General features: G+C 45.6%; 1 protein-coding gene across 1 annotated transcript; it reads left to right on the top strand.

The window, feature by feature from the left end:
- Positions 1-2,626: 2,626 nt before the first annotated feature.
- Positions 2,627-11,403, top strand: LOC119448439 (isatin hydrolase). The gene is made up of 4 exons (XM_037711740.2): positions 2,627-2,718; positions 4,657-4,893; positions 8,255-8,519; positions 11,039-11,403. The coding sequence occupies exons 2-4, from the start codon at positions 4,667-4,669 to the stop codon at positions 11,351-11,353; spliced, it is 807 nt and encodes a 268-aa protein (XP_037567668.1). The 5' UTR covers positions 2,627-2,718; positions 4,657-4,666; the 3' UTR covers positions 11,354-11,403.
- The last annotated feature ends 15,129 nt before the right edge of the window (positions 11,404-26,532 follow it).

The raw sequence follows: 26,532 nt of genomic DNA, 5'->3' as shown, positions 1-26,532 counted from the left end.
ACCTCCCCTTTTTATTGTTTTAAGTGAACTTCAACGCTTTCTGGAACCCACTGCTTCCAGTCTAGGCTGTAATCACTAAACTGATAGATCAGTAACACTCCGTATGATGCAACGCTATTCTTGGCCATAACAACCTGGTGGTCACACACGGAGACTTGGTTTGTCGAATGTAGGGACAGTTTTCCTCAAATCTAACTTTAGGAAATGCAGAAGAGTAAGGCGCTATTTACATGTGTATTTTCGTCAGTAGTTTTCTGCCTTCGGGCTCCGAGTCGTCTTGAAGGTCCACGCTTGGAATTATGCTCCCTCCCAAACAAAAGCTCCTACAACTGCTGCCGCGAGTGAAATGACGCCGTGCCACCTACGATATTTGAGTGAAAGCTTTTTTTTTCCTCCCTGTACATTTGCAGTGTAGCCATATTGTGCACAACTGGCAACTGTGAACACTGTGAGCTACTATGTAAATAAATATGTGGCGTTGTCCCTGCGACTTCGTTGCTGGCGTCGACGCCGTCGATACTGTCGATATTGTTTTCCACTAACCGATTGACACTTGCCGAATTTTCCATTGTGGGTATGTTGTGCATGCGTGAGGCTGATTTTTACTACCGTTTAAGGTGGCGGTCCCACTCCGGCGGCACGAGTCCCCCGTTTTCCGAATTCTTGGAGCAACCGTGGCGGCTCTTCTACTTAGGATATGAGGTTGTCGTATAAACCATAAAAAGCTTAATTCTTGTGGATTCCAAGTATATATAATATAAAGATATCGATTGGTCTGAATAAGAAATAAATGTTCAAGAACAAGCATAAGATACATGGTTTTTGCGAACTGTGTCTCAGTTGTGACCATATTAAGAAGAAATTACCGCACTTACTGCATTGCGGCTTGCTCTGTAGCTTTGGGACATATTTATCTAGTTCCTAGACGTAGAAAAATAATTTTGAATTTTTACTTTTTGGATAAGTTGCTTTTCAAAATTGCCAAATATCGCAATTTTCTGCTGTAAACAGCCCGGCAACTACACGCTCAAGGAAGCTAAATTGTGGAAAAAGTAGAGGTCAAGGAATTGCCACTTAGGACGCAAAATTTCATTCATGTAACTTAATTAGTTCTCCTAATATTGTGGCCGAAATTAAGCAATAGTTAGAATTCTGGTTTTATTTTTGCGAATTTTTGCGGGAGGGTACTAAAGCTACGAAGCTGCGGTTTAAAACTAATAAAGGTACACGAATGAAATTTTGCGTCCTAAATGAAAATTCCTTGAACTCTACTTTATCCAAAATTTACCTTCCTTGAGCATGTAGTTGCCGGGCTGTTTACAGCAGAAGATCGCGATATTTGGCAATTTTCAAAAGCAAATTATATAAAAAGTAAAAATTCAAGATTTATTTGCTACGTCTAGGAACTAGATAAATATGTCCTAAAGCTACAGAACATGACGCAATGCAGTAAGTGCGGCAGTTTCTTCTAAATAGGGTCACAACTGAGACACAGTTCGCAAAATCCAAGTATCTCATGCTTGTTCTTGAACATTTATTTCTAAATCAGATTAATCAATTTCCTTATATTATATATAGTTGGAATCTACAAGAACTAAGCTTTTTATGGTATATACCACAAGTTTATATCCTAAGCAGAAGAGCCGCCACGGTTACTCCAAAAGTACTGAAAACGGGGGGCTCGTGCCACCGGAGTGGGACCACCACCTTAAGCTTCTCTTATGCCGTCATGCTGTTTTCACAAGCATGACAAAAATTTCAATCCAGCACACCGTCATCGTGTGAAGAACAACTTTTCCACGATGTAGTACATAAAGTCATCTTCGTGTGCTACAACAGCATTGCTGGTTCTGGCAGCCGAAATATACGCATAAACGCCACCGCTCTCTGAGTCTGTGCGTAGCAGAAAACCTTACACTAGTTACCCTTCGCTTTTGGTTCATGATAGCGCAGTGTTTAGCGCACTTGGCTTCCAAATGCACATTGCTGCAGTAGTGTGGGATGGGCGACGGTGAAGCTAGAAGTGACGAGGCGGCCTGACCACAAGAAAATGACGTCGTAATAATGTCCCAATAGCACAAGACCAACCCAGGTCCTAGCACTTAACTGCTGTCGTAGTAAAAAACGCATTCGTACACGTGCAATTGCTAAATAAGGAAAACAAGGAAAACAATGACAAAATTTATACATATGCAATGCTTCTATTAAGTTCTCGCTGAATGCACTGATTGCAGCAATATCTGCTACGTGGGCTCTCAACTCTGGGAAGAGTAGCCTACTTACACTAACGTTGATATTCACCGCAACTCAATCTCGCGTCCGAAATTCAAAACGGCTCGCTGAAGTTATCCAGTGGTAGTTACATAACGGATGTTACGGCACGCAGGCCTTCTGTTGATACGTTCCAGACCAGAGCTCAATTCGAATAACGCTTGCTGAATGATAAGATCTAGCGTGACGGACGGCAACGAGTGCTTGAAATAGAGAACCTCCGTGGTTTCCAATGTCAACTTTTCTATCTTGCATGAATTCTGACATAAAGCGTCTCTTGACTGGCTATTTTCTTATTTTGTAAAGTGATCGTCGACGTAAAGACCATATCTTAACAGTTTGCGCACGGCTGCGCCCGGCACAAAGTCTTGACTCTGGCGTGATTGTGGCACTTGCATACCACGACAGCGGCGGCGGTAGCAGCTCCTCGGGGAACATCGAACATCTGTAAGCGTTTTACTGCAACCACTTTGCGTACAAAATGCTTGACGCTTTGATATCAGAGTCCATACTCATAAGGCATTTTTTTATTGCATAGGGCTGCAGCATTGGTATAATTTTCAAACTGTATTCAGCTCGAAAAAGCAAAATGAAGATGAATGTGAATACAACGGCTGATGTACACCCGTGAGAAACATTATATGGACCAGGGGTTGAGTGATAAAGCCGATTTTTTCACCTTCCTGTGAATGCAATTTGAAATTCTGGACCGCAGTTCAAACTTGGCATGAGAAATTTTTCAGTATACTTCTCAATTCAAGTTCGTGCTTGGTAATTAGGAAGAAATTCAGTTTTCTTGGCGACCCTGTAGTCCATATAATTTAGCTCACGGGTGTACGTCCAACTAGAAAGTTCTTTTTTTTAGATTGGGCATCGAGAAAACACAAAAGTTATCGTAGTAAATCAAACCGGCTGCCAATCAGGATGTGCAACGGGTACTTCACCTTTTAGCCATGCCATTCATTCTTCCAGCAAATTTTGGTTGTGTGGCTAAGCCACTACGAAAATTGCTCTTTTTCAAGAATTCGAAGTGCCGTAAAGTTTTGCAGTTGACTGTATTACCAGGCCAAATAAGAAACAGGGCAAGAAGGAAGTTAAAAAAGAAACCAGCATGTATTTAGCATGACTATTAAAGTCAGCTAGGGAGCTTGGAGTTAAGTGATAGAAGAAAGAAAATGCTATTAGTATGTAATGAGCACTACTATGTCGAACTAAGGCAATATAACGCCACTAAGCATGGCGTGGACGTTTACTTGGTTATATGCCAACAGCTAGAACAGAAATGGCTACAAATGCATTTTAGGGAAGAAGCGGTATAGTTGCACATAAGCACTACACCACGTATCACATTACGAGATAGGTGGCTTCAAGCGGATGAGAAAACGGGGGTTCAGAATGATGTCAATAACCACATAACAGTCGAACGTACCCGTGGCCATAATTGTTCGTTAACAAAGGTACTGCATAAAACAACACAAAAATTGACTCCGACGCAAGATTATTAGGTTCCGAATGTTTCACGCAGCCATGGAACTCCAGGCCACTGAAATTACGGTTTGCTCGGCACGCAAGTGGTGGTAAGGAACAAATATTGTTGGGTGAGATTACTTTGCTGTGGTCACGGAGATCAGGCGCCATCCATGGTAACTTGTCATTGGAGGGGTACTTCTTGTTGCGTTAATTGGTGGTGCATAGCTATGTGTATGGCTATGATGTGTATGTGTTAATTTACGCTCCTACGTATGCATATTCGTCGTCATTGGTGGCAATTATCTTTTAGGCTTGCACTAATTCAAATAACCTACTCTTGTAGAAGGACTGTATAGGAGAATCCGTATAATGGAAATATAATGTACTATTCAATTATTACATTAAACCTAATGTGTTTGCACATACCGCCAGAAGTTCGTACCGTGTGACATTTTGGAGCAGGTCAAACCCTTTCATTCTTAAAGGAATTTTCCAGAGCAGTAACACTGATTTTCTATGCACACTTCCTTTGTACACCAAGCCCCAACATGTAAAAGTGTACCACTAGCACTCTGATGAACACTTCGCAACTTGGATGTGGCAGAACATTATGATACGACTGACGCATGTGAATTGTGTGAAACAGGCTAGAAATTTCTTTCTTTTTTCTTCTGAGAGAGAGAGAGAGAGAAATGATGAGGGCACGTAGTGCGTGGCATAGATGTCAGTCACTTTCGCAATTGCCCCATGGCGTTGACTGGGCCTCCACTAAATTTACAACGCACATGGACTATAGGACAAGAAAAGCCGACAATACACCAACACTGGCGTAGTGCAAGCTACTTCCGGTCTTTGTATGTCGTAGTTTTATCGTGTATTACCGGCTTGCCCAGATATCACCTTCCATCTTTCCAGCTCCTGTCAGATGAACGTTGCGATGGCGTCAACGTTCTCGGCCATCATCTTGCTCTCGTGTGCTGTCCTAGTAAGCCGCATAGCTGCGAGAAGCCCGTCAAGCTGCGGGGGTCTGTTCGTGCCACCCGAGAAGCTCGTCGACCTGTCGCACAGCTTCAACAACAGGACAATCTTCTGGTCTGATGACGCCGAATTTCGCCTCAATATCTCCCGTGAGGGAAGTACCCCTGAAGACTGGTACGTAAAGTGTATCAGCACTCTCGGCGCGACAGTAATTTGTTCAGACATTCATGAACAACTAAAGGCGAACACGAGAAAGAATTGGTCTTTCCAGTCAGGTAACAGTTATAAAAAAGTGCAGTTTTTCAGACAATAGAAAGCTGTACGAAGTACGGACATGCTAACGACATATATTTTGCCCTAATGTTGCGCACATATATTGGTAGTCGCGTATATGTTGGTCATCAGATTGCGACTGAGATAAGCAACACAAATTTGGATATTGCATGTAAAGCTCCCAGCAGTGTTATTTCATCGCCAACCGATTGTTCTTTCAACGCCGTGTTATGCTCGAGATTTGGTACATATTTAGTCCAGGGTGCCCTGTGTGTTTTACAGCGTACAAAAGCAACTTTACGAAGCACCTGGCCAATTCACAATGCTTCACACAGCTTTTTTGCCAAGGAAACCGCCAAAATATGTATGCATGTTGCGAAATGAAAGTGAATTGAATTGAATTTTCATTCGTAAGCGCGCTATTTGCCAATGGCAAGCCGCTATCGTTAATAATGTCCCTCTTCCGGATTGGCTAGCATCTGGTCTTAGAAGCAGGTCTAACGTAAGAGTTGTCTTGTCAATACGGGCTCTGATCCGAAGTACTAACTGGGATTCAGTTAGGTTACATTTTTTGGAAGCTCGCAGAACTAGTTAAAGAAGTTTCACAGTGTGAATTGGTAACAAAAGTGTCTTATTTGTGATGTTTTTTCATGTCTTGTGCTTGGAACGAATTTATGCACTGAACGCGCTATTATTGTCATAAACATTTTCGCGCTGGTTTATCGTAAATTTTTTTTTATACCACTGCTCACTTCCCACATCGAAACCACTACTGCCATGGGAATTGGCATAGTGCAGCTCCTTGTTTTTGTAATGCATGCCAGAACCAATCTCACGATGAATGTCAACTTTATTGTGATTAGCATTCAAGCTAACCAAGATAGCGACACACCGTATTGGCACAGTAGAGATGCGTCGCATATAAGGCATGTATGCAGCCGCGCTGCTCTCTTACGCTTCCTTTTCAACACGCTGCGTCATTCGGAGGCGCTGCCGCGAAGTCCGCAGGTAGCACTTGTGTGAATACACATTCAGACAACTTTGTCTGATTACTATGACGCGGGTTAGATTCCACCCAGCACCCTAGAAATATTCAATGATTAACGCGATAGCGTTAAGGGCACCGTGTCGCAGAAAATCCGGCGTCGGCGTGGAAAAGTCGTGCGCAACCACCACATCCGCAAGGTGTTAGTGCAAGAGGAAATCATTCCGAACCACCTCGACCACGCAGCCCCTTCATTGTGGTGCAGGGTTTTGGTGGACAGTGAAATATATCAGAAAAATAGTAAAGCACAACTGAAGCACAAGCTACGTACAGATTGGCGTCGGAGTGTTATTTCAATGTACGAGAAAAAATAATTCTGTTACTGGGAAACTCAAACAAAAACCTCTTTTGCCTGCATTTCTGCCATGAAAACGCTGGCTCACTCGGGTAGCCTACTTGCGAAAATCTTATCCAGATGGCACTGGTATCCTCGGCAGGCCAAATTGTGACTTGGCCCGCCAAATACGTTTTTTGGACACGCGCGCGCGTCGGGGCAATACCAAACAATTAATAAAATAATGAAGAAAGATCCTAGGGCCTTCACATTAAAATATAAGACGACCTATATTGCCCCTGGAAAAACGTATTCCCAGCAATTCCCAGCGAAAGTGAAGCCGACTTTAAAGGGATCAGCGTAAGCTTGGTCTTTGTAAGCTGGCTTTCCCACGTTCTGTGTTGCGGTGGATGAAGCCTACTTGCCGGTTGCGAACGATGCGATGCGAACGGGTCCCGATAACGCTAGCGCGTTCTACTCTTAAAAGCGAATCTTCAGCGTCCTCCAATTTTTCTTTTGTATACGTCGAGCATCTCCATCGAAACTTTCTCTCACTGTAGATGATGCCTAGGGCGATAATCGGTAACTTCTGACTACGCGGTATACAGGAATAGAGAAGGCCGCACGCCAGTCATATATTAATGAAATGTTGAGTGCTGGGCTTGTTTGTACTTCAGCACCAAAGCTACGCAGCACATTAACACATGGGCAACATTAAATATGCAATCAAGGCGATTGTCTATTTATTTTTATCCTTCTTTTGATCCGCTTGCAAACACTGGCGTAAATTGTTACAGACCCGTCCATGAAGACGCACGTCGAAGAAGACGCACGTTTAGTACATGTAAATGGGGTACCAGCCACGAATTTTTAGCGCACCACTTCATACTTTTTTAATCGCGGCAATATTCGCGTCTTGATCATCCTACATCAAAAGTTTTCGCGTTCTTCCCTTCCCCAGCGTAAAGCAGCAAATTAAAACGTACAAACCCGAGCCGGGTTCTCGGACTTTCTATGAAAGAAATGATATCTCCGTCCATAAGCTTTCCCTATCTTCAAGGAGGTTGCACTCTTAGAGGTGGGAGACATAGTGCACGTCTCTTTTTTTTTCTGTAGGATTGTATACGTAGTAGTCCAAAAAACGTGATTTTCTACTGTTCCTTGCAGCAGGCTCATATTGTTTTTACTTAATTATATGTGGTCACTAATCATCATGGGTATATGAACCGTGCTTAGAAACAACGGCAACAGCAACAACTGTTGGCTGTTTCACCTTAGACAACCATTTGAGTGACTTTAAACGAGATCAAGAGGTTTTTTTTATAAACATTCTTTATAACTTTGACGTTCCGAGTAAAAAATTATTACGTTAAACTTAGTCAAATAAAAATGCACAGGTTTGTTATTCACTTAAAGGCGTATCTGGCGTAAATCGCAACAAGCTGGGATGTACCGGGAAATAGGAAATACCATAGATGAGCAAGTTTCATAAATGTTGCGTTTTCGATTTTTTTTTCAAAAAGTTACATTGCTCACAAATCAAAACGATGATGTGAGCTACTTACCCTTTACTTCTGTTTGCACCGTAAATATAGATATTTGCTATATTGGACTTGCATGGCCTTAATCATTATCACGGACTTAAGAAAAAAAAAACATTCCGTAAAATTGTCGTCCATGTCCGACGACATTTGAAGCTTTCTTTTTTTTCATGTTTACTAATAGCTTAATTCGTTAAAAACAAGTAGCAGTTTAGCGCTATCCACTCAGCTGTGCGTCATGTGCAAAAATTATCAGAAAAATTTAGAGTGTCAAATATGCCACATGTTTCCATCTGTCGTGTAATTGACCTCCTGGCAAAAAGAAAGAAAGAAAGAAAGAAGAAAGAAAGAAAGAAAGAAAGAAAGAAAGAAAGAAAGAAAGAAAGACCTTGGTTCTTTTAGGTACCAGGCAGACGTCATCGAGGTGGCCACTCATGGCGGCACGCATCTGGACTCGCCAATTCACTTTGCCCCCGACAAGTGGACTGTGAGCCAGATACCACTCGAACGGCTGATGTTCGTCCCTATCGCACTCGTGGATGTTGAGGCACAGGCGAGCGAGAACCCCGTGTACGAGTTGTCCGTCGAAGACATTGAGCGCTGGGAGGCAGAGCATGGTCACGTTCCTCACGGTGCTCTTCTTATCGAGAGGACAGGACGCTCTAAGGTGAGGTGACAAAAGGATGCGCGAGTAAAAGAAAATGCCTAAGCGAGATGGTACGCTGAAGCAACTCGAATAGCCGACGGGTTCTAAGTCTGAGGCTGTGCATGCTTCGAGTAAATCAATTTTGGAGATACGGCTGGGAAGCTACTGCCTCGAAAAAGAATCCTCTCCTCAATGAAGAGCTTTCGTATTTGTAGAGACGTAAATAATCAAGAATTACTTGCTCATTGACCTAATGGTCACATTACCGGGCTTACATGGTGAGGCACTAAGATTGGGAGAGGGGGACGAAATTTCGCGCTGGCTATGAAGCGGTGTCAACCTGTTGCAGGTCGTTTATTTGCTTAACATTTTAACCCTTGCAGAAATGCAGAAATGCACTGATCAGTAATAACTGAACCAAGAGCCTGTGTACGTTGTGGTTATCCGGTTAGTCGTCTCATTTCGAGACAGACGTTTAACATACTTTTCAGGCTCCCTGACATTCATGTAAATATCGAGCATGACTAGGTAGTTTTCTGTAATCACGTATACAAATAAGCTGTATTTCATAAAAAAAACGACAATCGCAGTAACCGTGCAATGGTATTGCGATGAAATGTATATGTTCATTTTTTTTCTAAATTGAATGCATACATATTTTATTATGTAACAGATTCTTCAGATTTCACCAGTGGTGGAAAGTCTGGGAATCAAAGACTTCTGAGGAGTGGACTGACGAAATTGAGACATAAGCCATAAAAGTCATCCTCATTGAATTGTTCAAGGACGTGCAGTTGTTCTGAAATGACAAGCAAAAAGAAGCTTTGCTTGCGAAATGTGACTTTGAAGTCGTCATATAAATACAGAATGAGCAGCTGCATTTTCTTTCATATAAAATCATTTACGCTTGGAGTCGAGTCGCTATAGCTTTCTGGAAAAAAAAATGTTTTGACAAGCCCTTTGATTTGGGTCAGGGGTAAGTTATTATCTCTAGAAGCAAAATTACACTGAAAGTGTCTTGTATCAGCAGTTTATTTCAACATGTTTAGTGTTTGCATTGGCTCTCTCTCTCCCGTGCTACAAACAGTAAACATGCCTTTCTTCCCCCCCCCCCCCTCACGCCCCCGTCTTGCGTTTTTGTGTGTGTGTGTGGGTGTGTGTGTTTGCGGTGCACTTACGCATAAACTTACTATGGACTCGTGAAATCACACGAGCGGTGGAAAGTTGGAAAATAAACATTCATGAAACTACGATACTGTTTAAATGGCTCACTAAACTGAGAAACAAAAATGACATGGTTGTACTTACTGTAAGTATGGTAAAAAGAAGCTAAACATAAGCACTAAAGAAGTTTATACTGGTGAAGCGTTATTCCGAAAAACTATGTAACTACATTTGATGAAGAAAGGTAGGTCCCCAGCTGCGTAAGCGAAAAACGAACTTCCATGTTTCAAATATTACGTTAATGCTGGTACATCACTGTAACGTTATTCGGGTATTTGTGCCCTTTTGGTGCTTAGTAAGTTCTTCAAAGTTGCTAGGACGAGTTGTTGGACTCTTGCAAGTGCAATTTGGCCTTCCTTTACCGATAAACGCTGAATTACACCCGAATTCACCACGTCCGGACGAACTGGTGCGGAAACATCAGGCCAGAGCCGTCAGCCGTCTTTTGTTCTTGCTTTTTTTTATTTCTTGACTTCCCAAGCCTTCTGCCTCGGTAAGAACGGTTCTTTTGCAAACATGGAAGCACAATTTCGTAAACTAGAGGAGCCTAATATTGATTTTTATTCTGCGTTTAATTAGGAATACCCTGACTGTCGTTGTTATTCGCATGGTTTGTCATTGTGGCATGTTATGGTCCAAAAAATGTGCAAGGGCCTTCTTCGTGAAGAATCGGCGTACGTGGCCTGTGGAACTTACGTTTCGCAATTTCGTTTGCAGTCTGTGAACTGGTCTCTCCGTATCCAGGCATGTGTAAGCCCTTTCACTCTTGTGGCCTTTGTCCCTGGACGTAGCCACGGACTTGTAATATGTACAATTAGTATATTCGCGTGTTTGCCGTGATGTCAAAACCGTGTGCTGTCCCGTCAAATTTACCTTGTTACCAAGACATCTTTTCAAGTTACTTATTATGATTGCACATTTGGGAAGCGCGTGACATTCCATCTATACCAGCACAGCTTTTGACAGGGACAAGAGAAAGACGCGAATGGGGCATGCACTGACTAACAACCTAATTTATTACATGTAAGCAGTAGATAATATGCCCCACCACGTCAGTCCTTCAATCCGTGCCTGCGCACACATCTCGTGATACAGATATCAGGCGCCCAAAATTTTTATCACATGGCTCAACTGTTAGAGGGTTGCAGGACTGACGTGGTCGAGCATATAAGCTACGGTTTACATGTAATAAATTCAGTTCGTAGTCAGCGCATGCCCATTTATCTTCTTTCGCTTGTCCCTGCCAAACTTGGTGTGGTTGAAGGTGTTTTTGAAGATCTGTTATTTATCTCACTACATGCGCTCTATTCTCCCAGCTGTGGCCGAACCGCAACGCTTACTTGGGGATCGACGACAATGGATGGCGGCGTTTCCCGACTGTGTCACCAGAGGCTGCGCGGTTTCTGGTTGAGCAGCGTCACGTATATGGCATCGGATTAGACTCGCCTTCCGTGGACCTGTTCAACTCTTCGACGACGCACAGGATTCTTGCTACCCATAACGTGTACATACTCGAAAACTTGGCCGATCTGTCGCGTCTCCCCGCCCTCGGCGCCACAGCCATCGTGCTGCCCATCAAATTATGCATGGCCAGTGGTGCTCCGGTGCGCGTGGTGGCCATTCTGTCGTGAACCATTCACCACGTGGGTCTTGCGTGATGCGGCTTTGAGATTAAAGAATTTCGAAGGGAAAACTCAGTGTGATACTTAATGAAAATGACCAGGTGTGTGCTAATAGTATATTTTTTTTTGAGGCCGAGACAAACACAACTCGAATAGCGCCAGAAGCGATGGTAATAGAAAGTCGAATACTTTTCTAATAGTATTCGATAATCAAGTGCCATTCTCACCGCCGATCTTCCTATCCAAATATGTGCACAATGTTACGAAGGTTCTGTCATTACACTGCGCGTTATGAAGAGGTCTTTCAATGCAGAGCTAGAGCATTCGAAGGAAACACACAGTTTATTCGCACAGTAAGACTCATTGGCGACTGCGAATGATAGTGGTTTAACAAAAATTGGAGGACGCTTCAGCTTCCCATTTAAAAGTGGAACCCGATAGCGCTACGTTCGCATCGCATTTTTCTTTCAGTGGGCTTCACTGCAACAGAGCACGTGGGAAAGCCAGCTTACAAACACCAAGCTTAGACCAATCCCCATAGAGTCGGCTTCACTTTTCAACAGAAATGCATTGCTGTGAAGACGTTTTTCCAGGTGCAATATAAGTCGTCTTATCAAAATGTGAAGGCCCAAGCACCTTTCTTATTAATTTATTTATTGTTTGCTAATGCCCCGATGCGCGCGCGTGTCGGAAACGCATTAGGCCGGCGAAGTTCCAATTTGACCTGCCGAGGATGCGAGCGCCATCTGGATATGATTTTCGCAGGTACCATACCTGAGCGCGCCGATGTTGGCATGGCAGAAATGCTGGAAAAGGGGTTTGTGTTTGAGTTTCCTCGTAACAGAATTATGTTTTCTCGTATATTCAAATTACAATCCGACGTCACCATGTCTGTAGGTTGTGGTTAAGGCATACTTTACCGTTTTTCTGACGGATTTCACTTTGAGAAATGCCATTTTTGTTCACCAAAACCATGCACCACGTGGAGGGAATGCGCGGTCGGGGTGGTTGGGGAGATTTTCTCCGCCACAGACCGACGCCGGCGTCGACGCCTGATTTTCTGCGACAGGGGGCGCTTAACTCTATCGTGTAAAGAATGTTTGGCTCCCTGCCGGGCTATCTCGCTCAGTGAGCGGTGAACCGTACATGCAGTGGCCGCACACTCAGAGGCTCATATATATATTTATATATATTGTCACCTGTAGTAGTGGGCATAGGGCAAGCGCAGAGGCGCAAGAAGAAAGAAGTGCGCGTGCTAACCGCCCCGCTCGATAGCTGTCTCTCGCTGCCGTTTTCGCCAGAGCCCCAGCCGCTCCCAATAAACGTCGTCAGCCCCTTTTGAAGACCCGTGGCAAAGTGGTGGAGGTGCTGGGTATTTATCACTCATGCCACAGACTCCTCCTGGGAGCAGAAGCACCAGCCCTGTGTTAGTCGATAATCCCCTCCATCGGACCAGCCGCAGGATCCGGGGACTGCCCCCTGAAGACACCGTAGTGCTTCAGACTACCTCAACCGGTATTGAACGTGCAATGACGAACCGGTATACACTTCAGAACCCGCTGGCGCCGAAGTCGTTCCATGGCGACATCTTCGAAGACGTCGAAGACTGGATGACCGACTTCGAGCGCGTCGCCGAGTACAACGAATGGGACGACGCGACTAAACGTAGGAATGTCTACTTTTGCCTCGAGGACGGTGCGCGTACATGGCTTCAAAACCGTGAGGAGCAACTGACGTCGTGGCGCGAGTTCCGCCGTCATCTACTGGACACTTACGCCAGTCCTGATCGCCGCGAACGAGCCGAACGAGCAATTCAGGTCCGCGTCCAGCTTCCCAACGAAAGCGTTACCGCGTTCGTTGAAGATATGACGCGCCTCTTCAGACGAGCAGACCCTGGAATGACCGAGGACAAGAAGTTGCGTCACCTGATGCGAGGGGTGAAGGAGCAGCTCTTCGCTGGTCTGGTGCGCAATCCTCCGAAGACTGTCGCCGAATTTCTATCCGAGGCGGTCAGTATGGAGAAGATGCTTCAGCAGCGCTCTAACTTTTACGAGCGGCAAGTGAACGCGACTACGGACATGTCCACGGCCATCGGAAGCCACAATGACAACCTTCGAGACCTCATCCGCACCGTTGTGCGCGAAGAGATACTGAAGGTTTACGGCACCCCACAAGCCACGGTGAGCTCCATTGCGAGTGTAATAAGAGATGAAGTGCACCAAGCGCTCCGGTCCACCGTTCCTTTTCCTAACACCGCGCCTGCACCTTCTGTACACCACCGTGCGACCTACGCAGAAGTCTTGCGACAGCCTGCTTCGTCCCAGCCGCTGTTTGTTCAAGCCGCTCATCTGGTTGCACTCCCACCAGCCCAACCGGTGCCATACATCGAGGAACGACGCACGCCTCCACCGTTTCCCCATACCGCTTCTCCGGTTGTGCTTCCGCAAGAGTGACCAGTGCATTACGCCGATGATCGACGCATGCCCCCTCGGAAGTCAGAGGTTTGGCGCACTTCCGGATCGCCGTCCTCTGTGTTTCCACTGTGGTGAGGCAGATCATTTGTACCGCCAGTGCCCATACCGACGCCTCGGGTTGCCGGGGCTTTTCCTGCCTATTCGCCGCCACCCCGACTGGGCCAACGACCTCGGGACATTGAGGATTATCTGGCTCAGCAACGCATGCCACCGCCTACCGGGCGGCAGTCACGCTCGCCGTCGCCAAGGCGATTTTCACCATCGCCCCAGCGGTATTCGAGCGGACGGTCGCCAAGTCCCCGCCGGGAAAACTAACTACAGCGACCTTTGGGGGCGAGGCCGCTGGCAGTCGACGCGCTGAAGACCTCCGATCGACGCGAGTAAACAAGGGTACCGGTACGCCATCAACTGAACGGAATGACCGGCTTTCGCTCGACATACCGGTGGTGATCGACGGTTACGCGATTAGCGCTTTAGTGGATACCGGAGCGGACTATTCTATATTAAGCGGGAAGATGGCGACGTTTCTGAAGAAAGTAATTACACCTTGGCATGGCTCGCAGATTCGTACGGCTGGCGGTCACGTCGTTACTCCACTGGGAACCTGCACGACAAGAGTTCGGATTCGAGGATCGACATTCGTGGCGAGTTGCCTTGTCCTACGCGAATGCTCCCGCGACGTCATTCTCGGAGTTGACTTCCTGCAGGAATACGGCGCTCTTATTGACTTACGGGGCGGTGTAGTCACCTTCTCAGCCGACCAAGCAATCGACGCAAACGACGACAACGACGTGATGACGCGCTACGTGTTTCCGCCGAAAGTGTTACGCTTCCTCCACGAGCCAGTGTTCTATTCGAAGTGATGTGCGGTGGAATGCGCGAAGGTGGAATGGTCGCAGAAGGTAACTTAGCGCATCTACTGACACAAGGTGTTTGTGCGGCCAGGAGTGTGCTACAGCTTCGTGATGGCCGATCTAAGTTGCTAGTCACCAACTTTAGTAATGAGCATCGACACCTCTTCCGCGGTACTTCGATAGCGTTTGCCGAAGAAGTGGAACACGTAGCTGAATGTTTTGCCCCTGAACCAGTGAGGCTGGCTGACAAGTCACTGGGCACCGTCGACATTAATCCCGAGTTATCTAACGACAAACAGGCAGCACTGCACGAGCTCTTGCTTGAATTCAGGGCATGCTTCGCAAGCTCGTCTAAGGTACGCCAGACTTCGGTTACAAGGCACAGGATCATCACATGCGACGACGCACGCCCGATACACCAGCAGCCTTACCGCGTGTCGGCAAAGGAACGCGCGGCGATTCGTACGCAAGTACAAGAGATGCTTGAAGATGGCGTGATCGAACCTTCCAACAGCTCATGGTCGTCTCCGGTCGTTCTTGTCAAAAAGAAAGACGGAACGCTACGCTTTTGCGTCGACTACCGGAAGCTCAACAACGTAACTAAAAAGGACGTGTACCCACTGCCACGTATCGACGACTCGTTAGATAGACTGCGGCGTGCCCAGTACTTTTCGTCACTCGATTTGAAAAGTGGATACTGGCAGATCGAGGTAGATGAACGAGACCGCGAGAAAACTGCCTTTGTGACTCCCGACGGCCTTTACGAATTTCGAGTGCTCCCTTTCGGTTTGTGTTCAGCCCCAGCAACTTTCCAGCGAATGATGGATACTGTCCTCGCTGGATTGAAGTGGGAGACTTGCCTTGTGTATCTTGACGACGTAGTTGTCTTTTCTGAAACATTTGAGCAACATCTTCATCGCCTGCGGCATGTGCTAGAAGCGCTCCGATCGGCTGACCTCACGCTTAAACCAGAGAAGTGCCACTTCGGTTATGAAGAGCTCAAGTTTCTCGGACACGTCGTCAGCGCCAAAGGAGTTCGACCCGATCCCGACACGCTTGCCGCTGTAGCAGCTTTTCCTCTTCCTGCCGACAAGAAGGCCGTCCGACGCTTCCTGGGCTTGTGCGCGTATTATCGCCGCTTCATCGACAACTTCTCGAAGATTGCGGAACCCCTGACTCGCCTTACCAGGGATGACACGCCATTTGCCTGGACGAATGAGCAACAAGCGGCCTTCGCTGAACTACGCCAACGCATGCAGTCAGCACCCGTCCTGGCACATTTCGACGAAGAGGCTGACACCGAGGTGCATACTGACGCCAGCAACATCGGCCTTGGCGCAGTACTCGTCCAACGTCAAGACGGCATTGAACGAGTAATAGCCTATGCTAGCCGCTCGCTGTCCCGTGCCGAGGCGAACTACACTACTACAGAAAAAGAGTGTCTCGCGGTCGTCTGGGCGATCACGAAGTTTCGCCCTTATCTCTACGGCCGTCCCTTCAAAGTGGTGACAGACCACCATGCTCTATGTTGGTTGGCGAACATACGCGATCCTTCAGGACGGCTGGCACGGTGGAGCTTGCGGCTACAGGAATTCGACGTCACCATAGTTTATAAGTCTGGCCGCAAGCACGAAGACGCCGACACGTTGTCGCGTGCTCCCGCCGAATCTTTCAGTCGACAGTCAGAGGACGACGACGGCTTCCTGGGCGCTCTTACTACGTCGGACTTGGTCAAATCGCAGCGTGACGACGCTGAAATTCGACCTCTCATCGACCACTTAGAGGGCCGTGATACAACCATACCACGCCATCTACGTCGCGTCTTGACGTCCTTCTGTCTACGAGACAATGTGCTGTACAAGAAGAACGCCCGCCCGAATGATCGAGCCTACCTCCTAGTAGTTCCCAAAGACTTGCGGGACGATATTCTTTTCGCTTGCCACGACGAGCCTACATCTGGCCACCTCGGCTCCTCACGAACGCTTGCTAGAGTGCGCGAGATGTATTACTGGCCCGGACTTTCAGCAAGCGTCAAGCAGTATGTGAAAGGCTGCCGTGAATGTCAGCGACGAAAGTCACCACCCCTGAAGCCCGCCGGGTTATTGCAACCCATTGAACCACCTCATAAGCCATTCGACCAAGTCGGCTTGGACATTCTTGGGCCTTTTCCTCTGTCAACCGACGGCAACAAGTGGGTGATTGTCGCCACTGACTATTTAACCCGCTATGCCGAGACAGAGGCGCTCCCACGAGCCACGGCTTCTGAGGTAGCGCAGTTCTTCATGTGTCACATTGTATTGCGCCATGGTGCCCCAGCCACTGTTATCACAGATAGAGGAACGGCGTTCACGGCACAGCTCACGGACGAAATTTTTCAACTAAGCAACACCAGGCATCGAAAGACGACCGCTTACCATCCGCAGTCCAACGGCCTTACGGAGCGTATAAACAAGACCATCACAGACATGATCTCTATGTACATCGACGTCCAGCACAAAACATGGGATCGTATCCTGCCTTATGTGACCTTTGCGTATAATACCGCCGTACAAGAAACAACGCGCTTCACACCATTTCGCCTTGTCTACGGCCGCGAAGTACAGACGATGCTGGACGCTATGCTTCCGTGCCACGACGCCGAGAACCTAACTACTGACGCCGAAGAATTTGCTCAGCGCGCTGAGGAGGCTCGCCAGCTCGCGCGGCTGCACATCGGTGAGCAGCAACACGCAGATGCACGGCGCTATAACATCCGTCACCGGCAAGTGCGCTACAGTCCCGGCGACCAAGTGTTGGTGTGGAGCCCTGTTCGCCGCCGTGGCCTTTGTGAAAAGTTGCTCAGCCGGTATTTTGGCCCGTACAAAGTGCTGCGCCGCATTAGTGACGTGAACTATGCAGTCGTTCCTGACAGTGCGGCGCAAACACGGCGCCGACAACCACCTAGTTCTGACGTAGTTCACGTCGTACGCATGAAGCCTTACGTTGCGCGTTAGTGATTTTTACGCGCCCATTTGCACCTAATGCACTTACCTCTTCGTTTCTAGAGAGGTAGAGAATTGTTTCTAGCTACGCTGCTGTAGCTCTCGCTGTGTTCTGTGCGCGAGCATCTTCATTGAGCGTGTGTTTTTTTTTTTTTTTTTTTTTTTTCCTTTCCAACACCACTTCTTGAGCATCGAGCCGATGCTCTTTCCGAGGAAGGGGGGAAATGTCACCTGTAGTAGTGGGCATAGGGCAAGCGCAGAGGCGCAAGAAGAAAGAAGTGCGCGTGCTAACCGCCCCGCTCGATAGCTGCCTCTCGCTGCCGTTTTCGCCAGAGCCCCAGCCGCTCCCAATAAACGTCGTCAGCCCCTTTTGAAGACCCGTGGCAATATTGTATTACAATGTGGGCTTGAATGAACTTTTGGTGCGATTTTCATGCATACCTTGTATATTGAATTTTTGAAGTCTGAAACTTGGGAAGAGTCAGAACGACTCGTAAATAATTTCTGTACCGAAAAACTTGGGCTTACCGTGACGTCAATTTCGAGAGCACATCGTGTGGGCCGCTTTTCGTCGGAGAAGAAGCGGCCTATCATAGCCAAATTCTTCAATGAGAGGGAAGTCGAACTGGTTCTGAGCCGCGGCTTTAAGTTGAAAAACACCAGCTTGAGCATCCCGCGAGATTACTCGGAAACAGTTCGCGAAAAGCGACGAAAGCTTCTCCAGTTCTCGCGAACTATGAAGAAAGACGGGGATCGAGTACGTCTTGTTTTCAACAAACTGCATTTGCACAATGACGTTTACGAGTGGAACACCAATGAGGGCCAGGCTGTTCTTGTTTCCCGCCGCAGGGATAAATGATGTTCCTCCTTCGTTTCCTTAGGCTCAGGTTCGTCTACCAGCTTACCCGAAAAATTGCATTGTCGCACTGACAAAAAAGTTTCCTTTTTATACACCCATGCTAGAAGTGTTGTCGCTAATGGTATTGCACTCTCATCGCTCATCGATTCATCCCAGGCGTCTTTAGTGTTACTTACCGAGACCTGGCTTAACGACACCATTCACGATAACAGCATCTTTACGAGTGAATCCACTTTCAAGTTTTTTTCGATGTGATAGACAACAGCGTAGAGGGGGCGGTGTGCTCATCGCGATAAAGGAAGAATTCATTGCCGCACCCATCATTATCGATTCTTTTCTTGAATGTACTTGGATTTCCTTGAAGGGTACTGCATTTAGTGTGATCATTGGCGTTTTTTACCGTCCACCCGACATGTCTGGCGCGTTTTCCGATGAGTATCATCGGGTGCTGAGCGAGGTGTTCGCGCTTTTTCCGAGGTCGGTAATTATCATTTTTGGCGATTTCAATTTTCCGAATATCAATTGGTCGTCACTCTCGGTATCGGCCACGGATGCGGCCGCACATTCTTTTCTGAGCACTTGTCTTGACTTTTCATTAACCCAACTTATTAGTCAGCCAACACGATCCACTGAAACTTCTGCCAATATACTAGACCTAGTTTTAACTAACAATCCTGATATATTTTCCGACATAACTCATGAAGAAGGCATCGCAGATCATGATGTTATAACTGGATGCATTAACTTTTGTGTGAGCAAAAGAACAATTACCAAAAAGAAAATAAGATGTTACGGTAAAGCCAATTTCGACGCAATTAACAATGAATTAACAACATTTTCAGATCAATTTCTGTATGATTTTCATGCACGCTCCATTGAACAGAACTGGGCCCTCTTTAAAGCCAACCTCAGTTCTCTCATTGACACGTTCATTCCTATGTTAGCCATTTCCTGCAAAAATAGCTCTCCTTGGTTTATCAACAAGCTTCGGCGGCTTAATAACAAAAAGAAGAGACTGTACAGGCAGGCAAAACTGACTGGTCTCGTGAGTGCCCATGACAAACACAAAGCGCGCGAAAAGGCTTATAAGGCATTGCTAAAATCTACTCGCCATAACTTTTTTTCTCATGATTTACCATCCATGTTAAAAAAATACTCGTCGCTTTTGGCGTGTTGTAAATCCTGTAACTCGCACTGACATCAGTCTTACTAAATCTCATGGAGTTCCTATCCCCGATTCAGACTGTGCTCAACTTCTTAATGATACATTTGTAACAATTTTCACTCATGAAAACGTTAACTAATTGCCAACTTTAAAGGCGTTAGTAGGAATCTCAATGCACGAGATAGTCATCAGTGAGTCTGGTGTTTTAGCTCTACTAAGAAATCTTAAAACGTCATCTAGCGCCGACCATCTAGGCTTCAATAATAAATTTTTAAAGAATACATCGCATAGTATTTGTCCTATGTTAACCGCTCTATTTTCCCAGTCACTATCAACAGGCTGTATTCCTAATGACTGGCGCATAGCTAAAATAATACCCATTTTCAAATCAGGTGATCGTGCTTGTCCGCTCAATTATCGTCCCATCTCCTTAACCAGTACTATTTGTAAATTACTCGAACATATAATACACACTCAAGTCATCAACTTCCTTGAAGACCATAACATTATTTTCAAGTATCAGCACGGTTTTCGCAAGGGCTACTCATGCGAAACCCAACTAGCCGGATTTATTAACGACATACGTGCACTGATAGACGCTGGGTTTCAAGTTGACGCAATATTTTTAGATTTTTCCAAGGCATTTCATCGTGTTCCACACCATAGGTTGTTACTTAAACTTTCACAGCTTAACATTCACCCTACTATAATTGCATGGATCACCGATTTTCTCTCATCTAGAACTCAGTTTACATCAGTTAACAATTCTAACTCATCTCATGCTGATGTTACGTCTGGAGTTCCACAAGGCAGCGTACTTGGACCTTTACTCTTTCTAATCTATATTAATGATTTACCCAGTTGCGTGTTATCCAAAATCAGACTATTTGCAGATGTTTGTGTACTTTATCGATGTGTAACAAGTAACACTGATAATCACTTACTATAAACTGACCTGGAGGCAATAAGTGCACGGTGTTCTAATTGGTTAATGCCATTAAATGTTTCCAAAACTAAACTCTTGTCTTTCACCAATAGGCCACGAATTCCAACCACCTACTCTCTTGATAACAACGCTGTGGAACTCGCCACAACTTACAAGTACCTTGGCATCAATATTCAGTCAAACTGATCATGGAATAATCATATTAATCTTACCCTTGCCTCTTCTAACCGTACTCTCGGACTTATTAAACATAACTTAAAAGAAGCCACAATGCATGTTAAAAAACTAGCGTACACAACATTAATCCGTCCTAAACTAGAATACGCATCTGCCATTTGGGATCCCGAACAAACTTATATCATCAGTAACATCGAAGCCTTGCAAAACCGTGCTGCGCGTTTCATTTTTCAGATTATTCACGTTACACCAGCGTCACCTCGTTAAAGAATAAAGCTGAGTTGGACACCTTAGCACTTCGCCGTAAAATTTCTCGCCTATCACTTTTCCATAAGCTTTATCATCATCCATCACTTCATGATGATTTCTTTCAGTCTCCACAAGTTATCTTTCCACGTCGTGACCATCCATACAAAGTCAAACGCATTAACTACCAGTCATTCCATTATGCATATTCATTCTTACCGCGCACAATAACTGAGTGGAACGCCTTACCATCAGACATTGCCATGGAACCTGACTTCACTAAGTTTCAAGATTTAATTCGCTCACGACTTGTCAACAATCTTATTATTATTATCTTGGGACTTTTACAGTGTTTTCGATGTTTGTTGCTGTTTTGCTTTCATTGCAGTTGCCTTATGTTCTCCAAATATGTACTAATGTTTTCTCTGAAATAATTGTGACTCATTTTGTATATTACCTTTGTATCACTCTATTATTATTTTTGTTATATTGTCTTGTTCTTTAATATGATGTATAATCCATGACCAGTGCCTGTGACCCCCCCCCCCCCCCACCCCCATGTGATACCCTCATAATGAGGGCCTTTTGGGTATTTTGAATAAATAAATAAATAAATATTGCGCAATGTCCCTCGTTTCTCTTTTTTACGTTTTATAGAAGGCACCTGCTCTAAGAGGCTGCGAGAGCTGGAAGCAGAAAATGAAATGCTTAAGGCCACTTTGAATTTGTCCTCGCTGACTAAAGGTAAGTAAAATTTGCAGAGTAATCCACAACTTTTCTGATCCAAGACATGGAGGCAGGTATTAGTTATTCTTCCATTCAATTTTACGTCTTTCATGCATGGCTGGACTTGAAGTATACCGCTATAGTTATAGAGGCAATAAAATGTGAGTAAAGCATTGCTAATGCGTAGCAGATTAGCATATATGTACGAATGGTTAAAACGTGGTTGCGACGAATTACCGATCCGGTTTCCATAGAGCTTAATGTATTGCCTGATTGCTTAATCGATGCTGGCACCCGCCGCTGTATTGGGTAGATATGGCAGCGCGATGCTTCCCGCGGGTTCGATCCCTGCTGCGGCCGGCGCATTCAAATGGGGCGGTATGCAAGAACGCTCGTGCATTGTGCACTAGGTGCTCGTGAAAAATTTCCAGGAAGGCGAAATTGGTCCGGTGGCCCCACTACGGCCTGCCTCATAATCAGATTGTGGTTCATTTCGCATGTAGGACACCAGAATTGAAAATGTTTAATCTGTAGTGGCTCATCTTATACCTTACGGTTAGTGTGATCACCTTTTTTTGCGTAGTGGTGAATTGCGCCTCGACTTGCGTTGTGGCTAATGACGCGGTGTGCCGCAAAATATATTTCGCATTTTCGGCATGTGCGGATAACGACCTCGCGCTATGTCCTGCTTCGGCGCTACACGGATACATATCGCAAACAAACGTGGTGGCGACGTCGGCAAAGAACATAGCCGCCAACGGGCTCGCCTTATAACTTATCGCCGCCAACCTTACCTCAGTAATATTCTTCATCTAGCGTAGCGCATTGCCGTTGAAAGCGTTCTACTCGCTTCTAGTAGGCGATAACCCAAACGTGCCGCCGTACTCTGCTGCCTCTTTGAGCTAGACCGCTTCAAATATACGTTGCTTGCAGAAACTTAAGGAGCGCCAGTCGGCGCCATTGGCACCTCAAACGACGCGCCGCATTCGAGCGGGCGTACCCGTCGCGTCCGGGCGTACCCGTCGCGTGCGAATGGCTTTCAAGAGACAGCGGCGCGGGCGGCGCACACCCGCCGCGGCCGCTGAATCTTGAAATCCATTCGCGCGTGACTGGGACACGTGCAGTTTGCCGTGCGCTGTTTTCGCGGCTTCGTTCGCGTTGGTGCGAGCGACGGGACGAAGGTCAATTCGCTCGCTGCTGGCGCGCTTAGCTACAGCGTTTTAACAGCAAGTTTCCGCGGTCATCGAGTGAGATGTTCATGTTTGCTTGTGCGCGCGTGACACCATGCTTGTTAATTTAGTTAGCATGCCTTAAAACTTCTATTCTTACTTCGTGCAGTTGTGCACTAATTTTCTATCGCGATCGAACTTCGCGTTTCTGGCGAAACTGCGATCTTTTATTTACGTCTGCCCTGCTACTGGACTTCTTTCTACCCAAAGGTTCGGATTGCTGCTTGGTATCGGTTGTGCACTATCACATGGTCTTTGGTTTTGCGAGAGAGCCGGGAATATTTTTCACTGTTGGGAAACAAACATCGTTGTGCGTATATTAGATGACATTTACTGTAGCAACCCATGCCCTCCTAAAGAGAAGCAAATTTTTATTTGCCAGCATAGTGTGCTACTGTTTAGTGCGTAGTGGCGGCAACGCAGCTTAATTACGGAGTTAACGAGATTCCACTTTTTTTTGGAATGCGTTTGTGTGATGTAGATCGACTATGTGAAATTTAACACTCCAAGTAACTAAATTTTGTTCTTGAAATGCAAGAAAACTCAACGCCGTCTCCATCTGACACTTGAGCTGCTGTTTGAGATATATCATGCAGGTCATTTTGCTGTGTGTATGTGCCGTATTGGCATAGTGTCTATAGCAGTCTGCTGCTGAGCACGAGGTCGCAGGTTCGATTCTCAGGCTCGGTGGTCGCATTCCTCTGGGCGTTGGAATGCAAAAGTACAAGTGCACTGAGCTGTAGGTGCGCATTAAGAAATCTAAAGTGGGTACATGTTCCGGAGCCCTTTGCAACAGTGCCTCTTTATAGCCCGTGTTGGATTGGGGATTAAACCACATAAATCAGTAAATAGTTTTGGTGTGTGCAAAAAGCTTCAGTATTATATACCAGTGGACCTATCCACTTGCGAAGGCTTTGTGATGACCTGTAACTTGTGGCGTGAAGTACACGTGTGAATGTATGCTAAAGTGATGTTATCAAGATGCTGCAGGTTTCAGTACTGTTATGATGCGATGCAGTCCCGTGCTTGTATTTGCCAACAAACATGCTTCTGTTACTGTGCATGTTACAGATGCAGCAAAAATGGTCAAACGCCTGAAGCAATTGACTAAGCAAAAGGAGAATGATGAAATTATTCCATGCCAAAAGGTATGTAACGTACACATGTCGGGCAGTGGTAATGTGTTTATGCCTCAGCTGGTTTTTAGTCGAAGTTTCATTGAAACAGATTCATAAGCAATGCATAATATTGGTAATTCGTTAACATTGCCAGAATATTGGTAATTCGTTAACATGGCCAGAATTTCTTCACTAGCAAGATTTCAAAATACAAGCAAATGCAGTCGTGCCCTCAACAGATTTTCGGAAACGTCACATATGCTGTTACATCCAATTTGAGCACACCTTTACTATATCGTCGCTCTTCCAGTAATAGTAGTTGTACCACCAGGCACCACTCTTCTAGATATAAAGGGAACCACACCACCATTAAAGTTTTATACTCAGTTATGAGTCGTTTATACCATAAACAATTTATATCATAAACACACTCGTACTCAATAAAATACTGCAGTGATCATTTTTGGCCAAAGTGGCTGCGGTACATGCCGCCGAGAAGCCACAAATGAATATACCCATGGTATTGTTGGGCTTTTCAAGTCACTTCGCATATCATGACGCCAGAAGGGTCTTATACATGTCACCAGGGTTAAAGCTGTCGATGGGTCAGTCAACGAGGGACGGCAAACATGACAAAAGCCGGCTATGTGTTCTCAAAAGGGAGGCGATCTCGACCCCATTGTGTGCCACTGATTCTTCCTGAAGCTTCCATTCCGTCAGCCTCGTAAAAAGCGACATTAAGGATACAGTGAGGCGTTTCATTTGGTGTATTAATGTGACCCATAACTTTCGCTGTAATGCATGGAGCAGGTCAGAGTAGGCAAGAAAAAGAGTACTTGTGGGGAGGGTAGCAAAGGCAAGCGAGAAACTGGCAGCAGCCGCCAAGTTGTTCATTAAATACCTGCAAGTTTGCCATTGTAGCATTGCTTTAAAACATTCTTGCAGCTGTATGTTCATTGTAGACTAGCACACAGCGGCTGCTATATAACAAATTCTCTAGCTCTGATAGGGGATCCTTAAGGAGCAAAAGGACCATTTGAAGATAGAATTTTTGCATTAGAAATCCTTATCGTCAAAGCAGCACTTCAGGATGTGCTTTTTGTTCTCCAAATCATGACCTCTGTGTACCCTGGTTTTGGTTATTTATTGCTGTTTCAAAAGACCTAGCCTTTTTTAAAAAAAATGTTAATTCTTATTTCTGTGTGCAAGTTGACATAGGCGGAGGTGTCCTGGTTGAAGAAGGCATACTAAACCAACTCACCACGTCCTGCCATGGTGGGCCAGGAAAATTTGCTAGGGCCCTTCTCCGTCACGTTTTTGAGGAAAGTGAGCTGAAGGGGCGCTCGTTGTTTGGGGCAAAAGGCAGCCATGGCCAGAAGGAGGGCCTTGATCCGGTGCGCCTGAACGCTGTACTAAGTGAGCACCTTTACTTATCTGATAACACCGTTAGAATAACACAAAAGCCTTGGCCTGTCAGCGGTGAACTTCACAAAAGATGCAGAAAAGCATACAATTTCTTTTTGAAATGCAGAATGCCTCAAGTTGTGTCACTTTCATCTTAAAATAACTATATGATGCAACGTTTCTGTTAAGGGGGCATTATCTGAGGGGCGAACAAAACATCCAGTTAGGTGAAATAATTTTGTAGCTACGCCTTGCAAATTCACCATCAATAATTATAAATTACAATCTGTGCCTTGAAATTATTTTTTGTAAGTGAGTCAAATATGAATTCAGATCATTTTTTATGGAAGTAATGCTTGCCTCAGCAATCCAGCACAAGCAAAAGACATTATATCTGTCACAGTCTATATTGAAAAATGTTGCATAGTGTAAAAAAATAAACAAGTTATAGTGAAATCAATTTTACCGCGTCATAAAAAAGCATGCGAAAAGGGAGGGCACCCCATCAATGGGCCGAAATTGCACTACTCTCAAGTACACCATGCATGAATGAAAAGGACTTTTAATGCAGCTCACTGATACTAGAAATTTACTAAGCAATGACTCCGGCATTGGCTTTAATATTTACGCCAGAGGTTGACCTCAGTTTCATTGCCCATAGCAAGAAACAGTCTTTCAGGATAATAAGCAATATGCAAAAATATGAAATTGTCGCCCTGCCTACTTTTTGGTTGCGACGCACTAGCTCAAATGTGGTGTTCATAAGGGGTAGATCGGGAGCCCTGCAGGAGTGGAGTGCTGCGTACTGGGCGATCATTACAGGTAGGAATCTATACGGATGGGTAAAAATTTTGATACTGCCATATCTTCCTATTGCATACAGTGCTCTACAATTTACAAATTAAAAATTATGGGGTTTTACGTGCCAAAACCAGTTCTGATTATGAGGCACGCCGTAGTGGGGGACTCCGGAAATTTGGACCACCTGGGGTTCTTTAACGTGCACCTA

The sequence above is a fragment of the Dermacentor silvarum genome, chromosome 4, assembly GCF_013339745.2.
Source record: "Dermacentor silvarum isolate Dsil-2018 chromosome 4, BIME_Dsil_1.4, whole genome shotgun sequence".
Classification (NCBI taxonomy): domain Eukaryota; kingdom Metazoa; phylum Arthropoda; class Arachnida; order Ixodida; family Ixodidae; genus Dermacentor; species Dermacentor silvarum.
The sequence above is the reverse complement of the archived record's forward strand: the minus strand, read 5'-3'. Positions and strand labels throughout refer to the sequence as shown.

Bases quoted from the DNA above. Each gene is read 5' to 3' on its own strand.
- LOC119448439 (XM_037711740.2), top strand. From the start codon at position 4,667: ATGAACGTTGCGATGGCGTCAACGTTCTCGGCCATCATCTTGCTCTCG. The intron at 4,894-8,254 runs GTACGTAAAGTG...TGGTTCTTTTAG, and splicing joins GGAAGTACCCCTGAAGACTG to GTACCAGGCAGACGTCATCG. The intron at 8,520-11,038 runs GTGAGGTGACAA...CTATTCTCCCAG, and splicing joins AGAGGACAGGACGCTCTAAG to CTGTGGCCGAACCGCAACGC.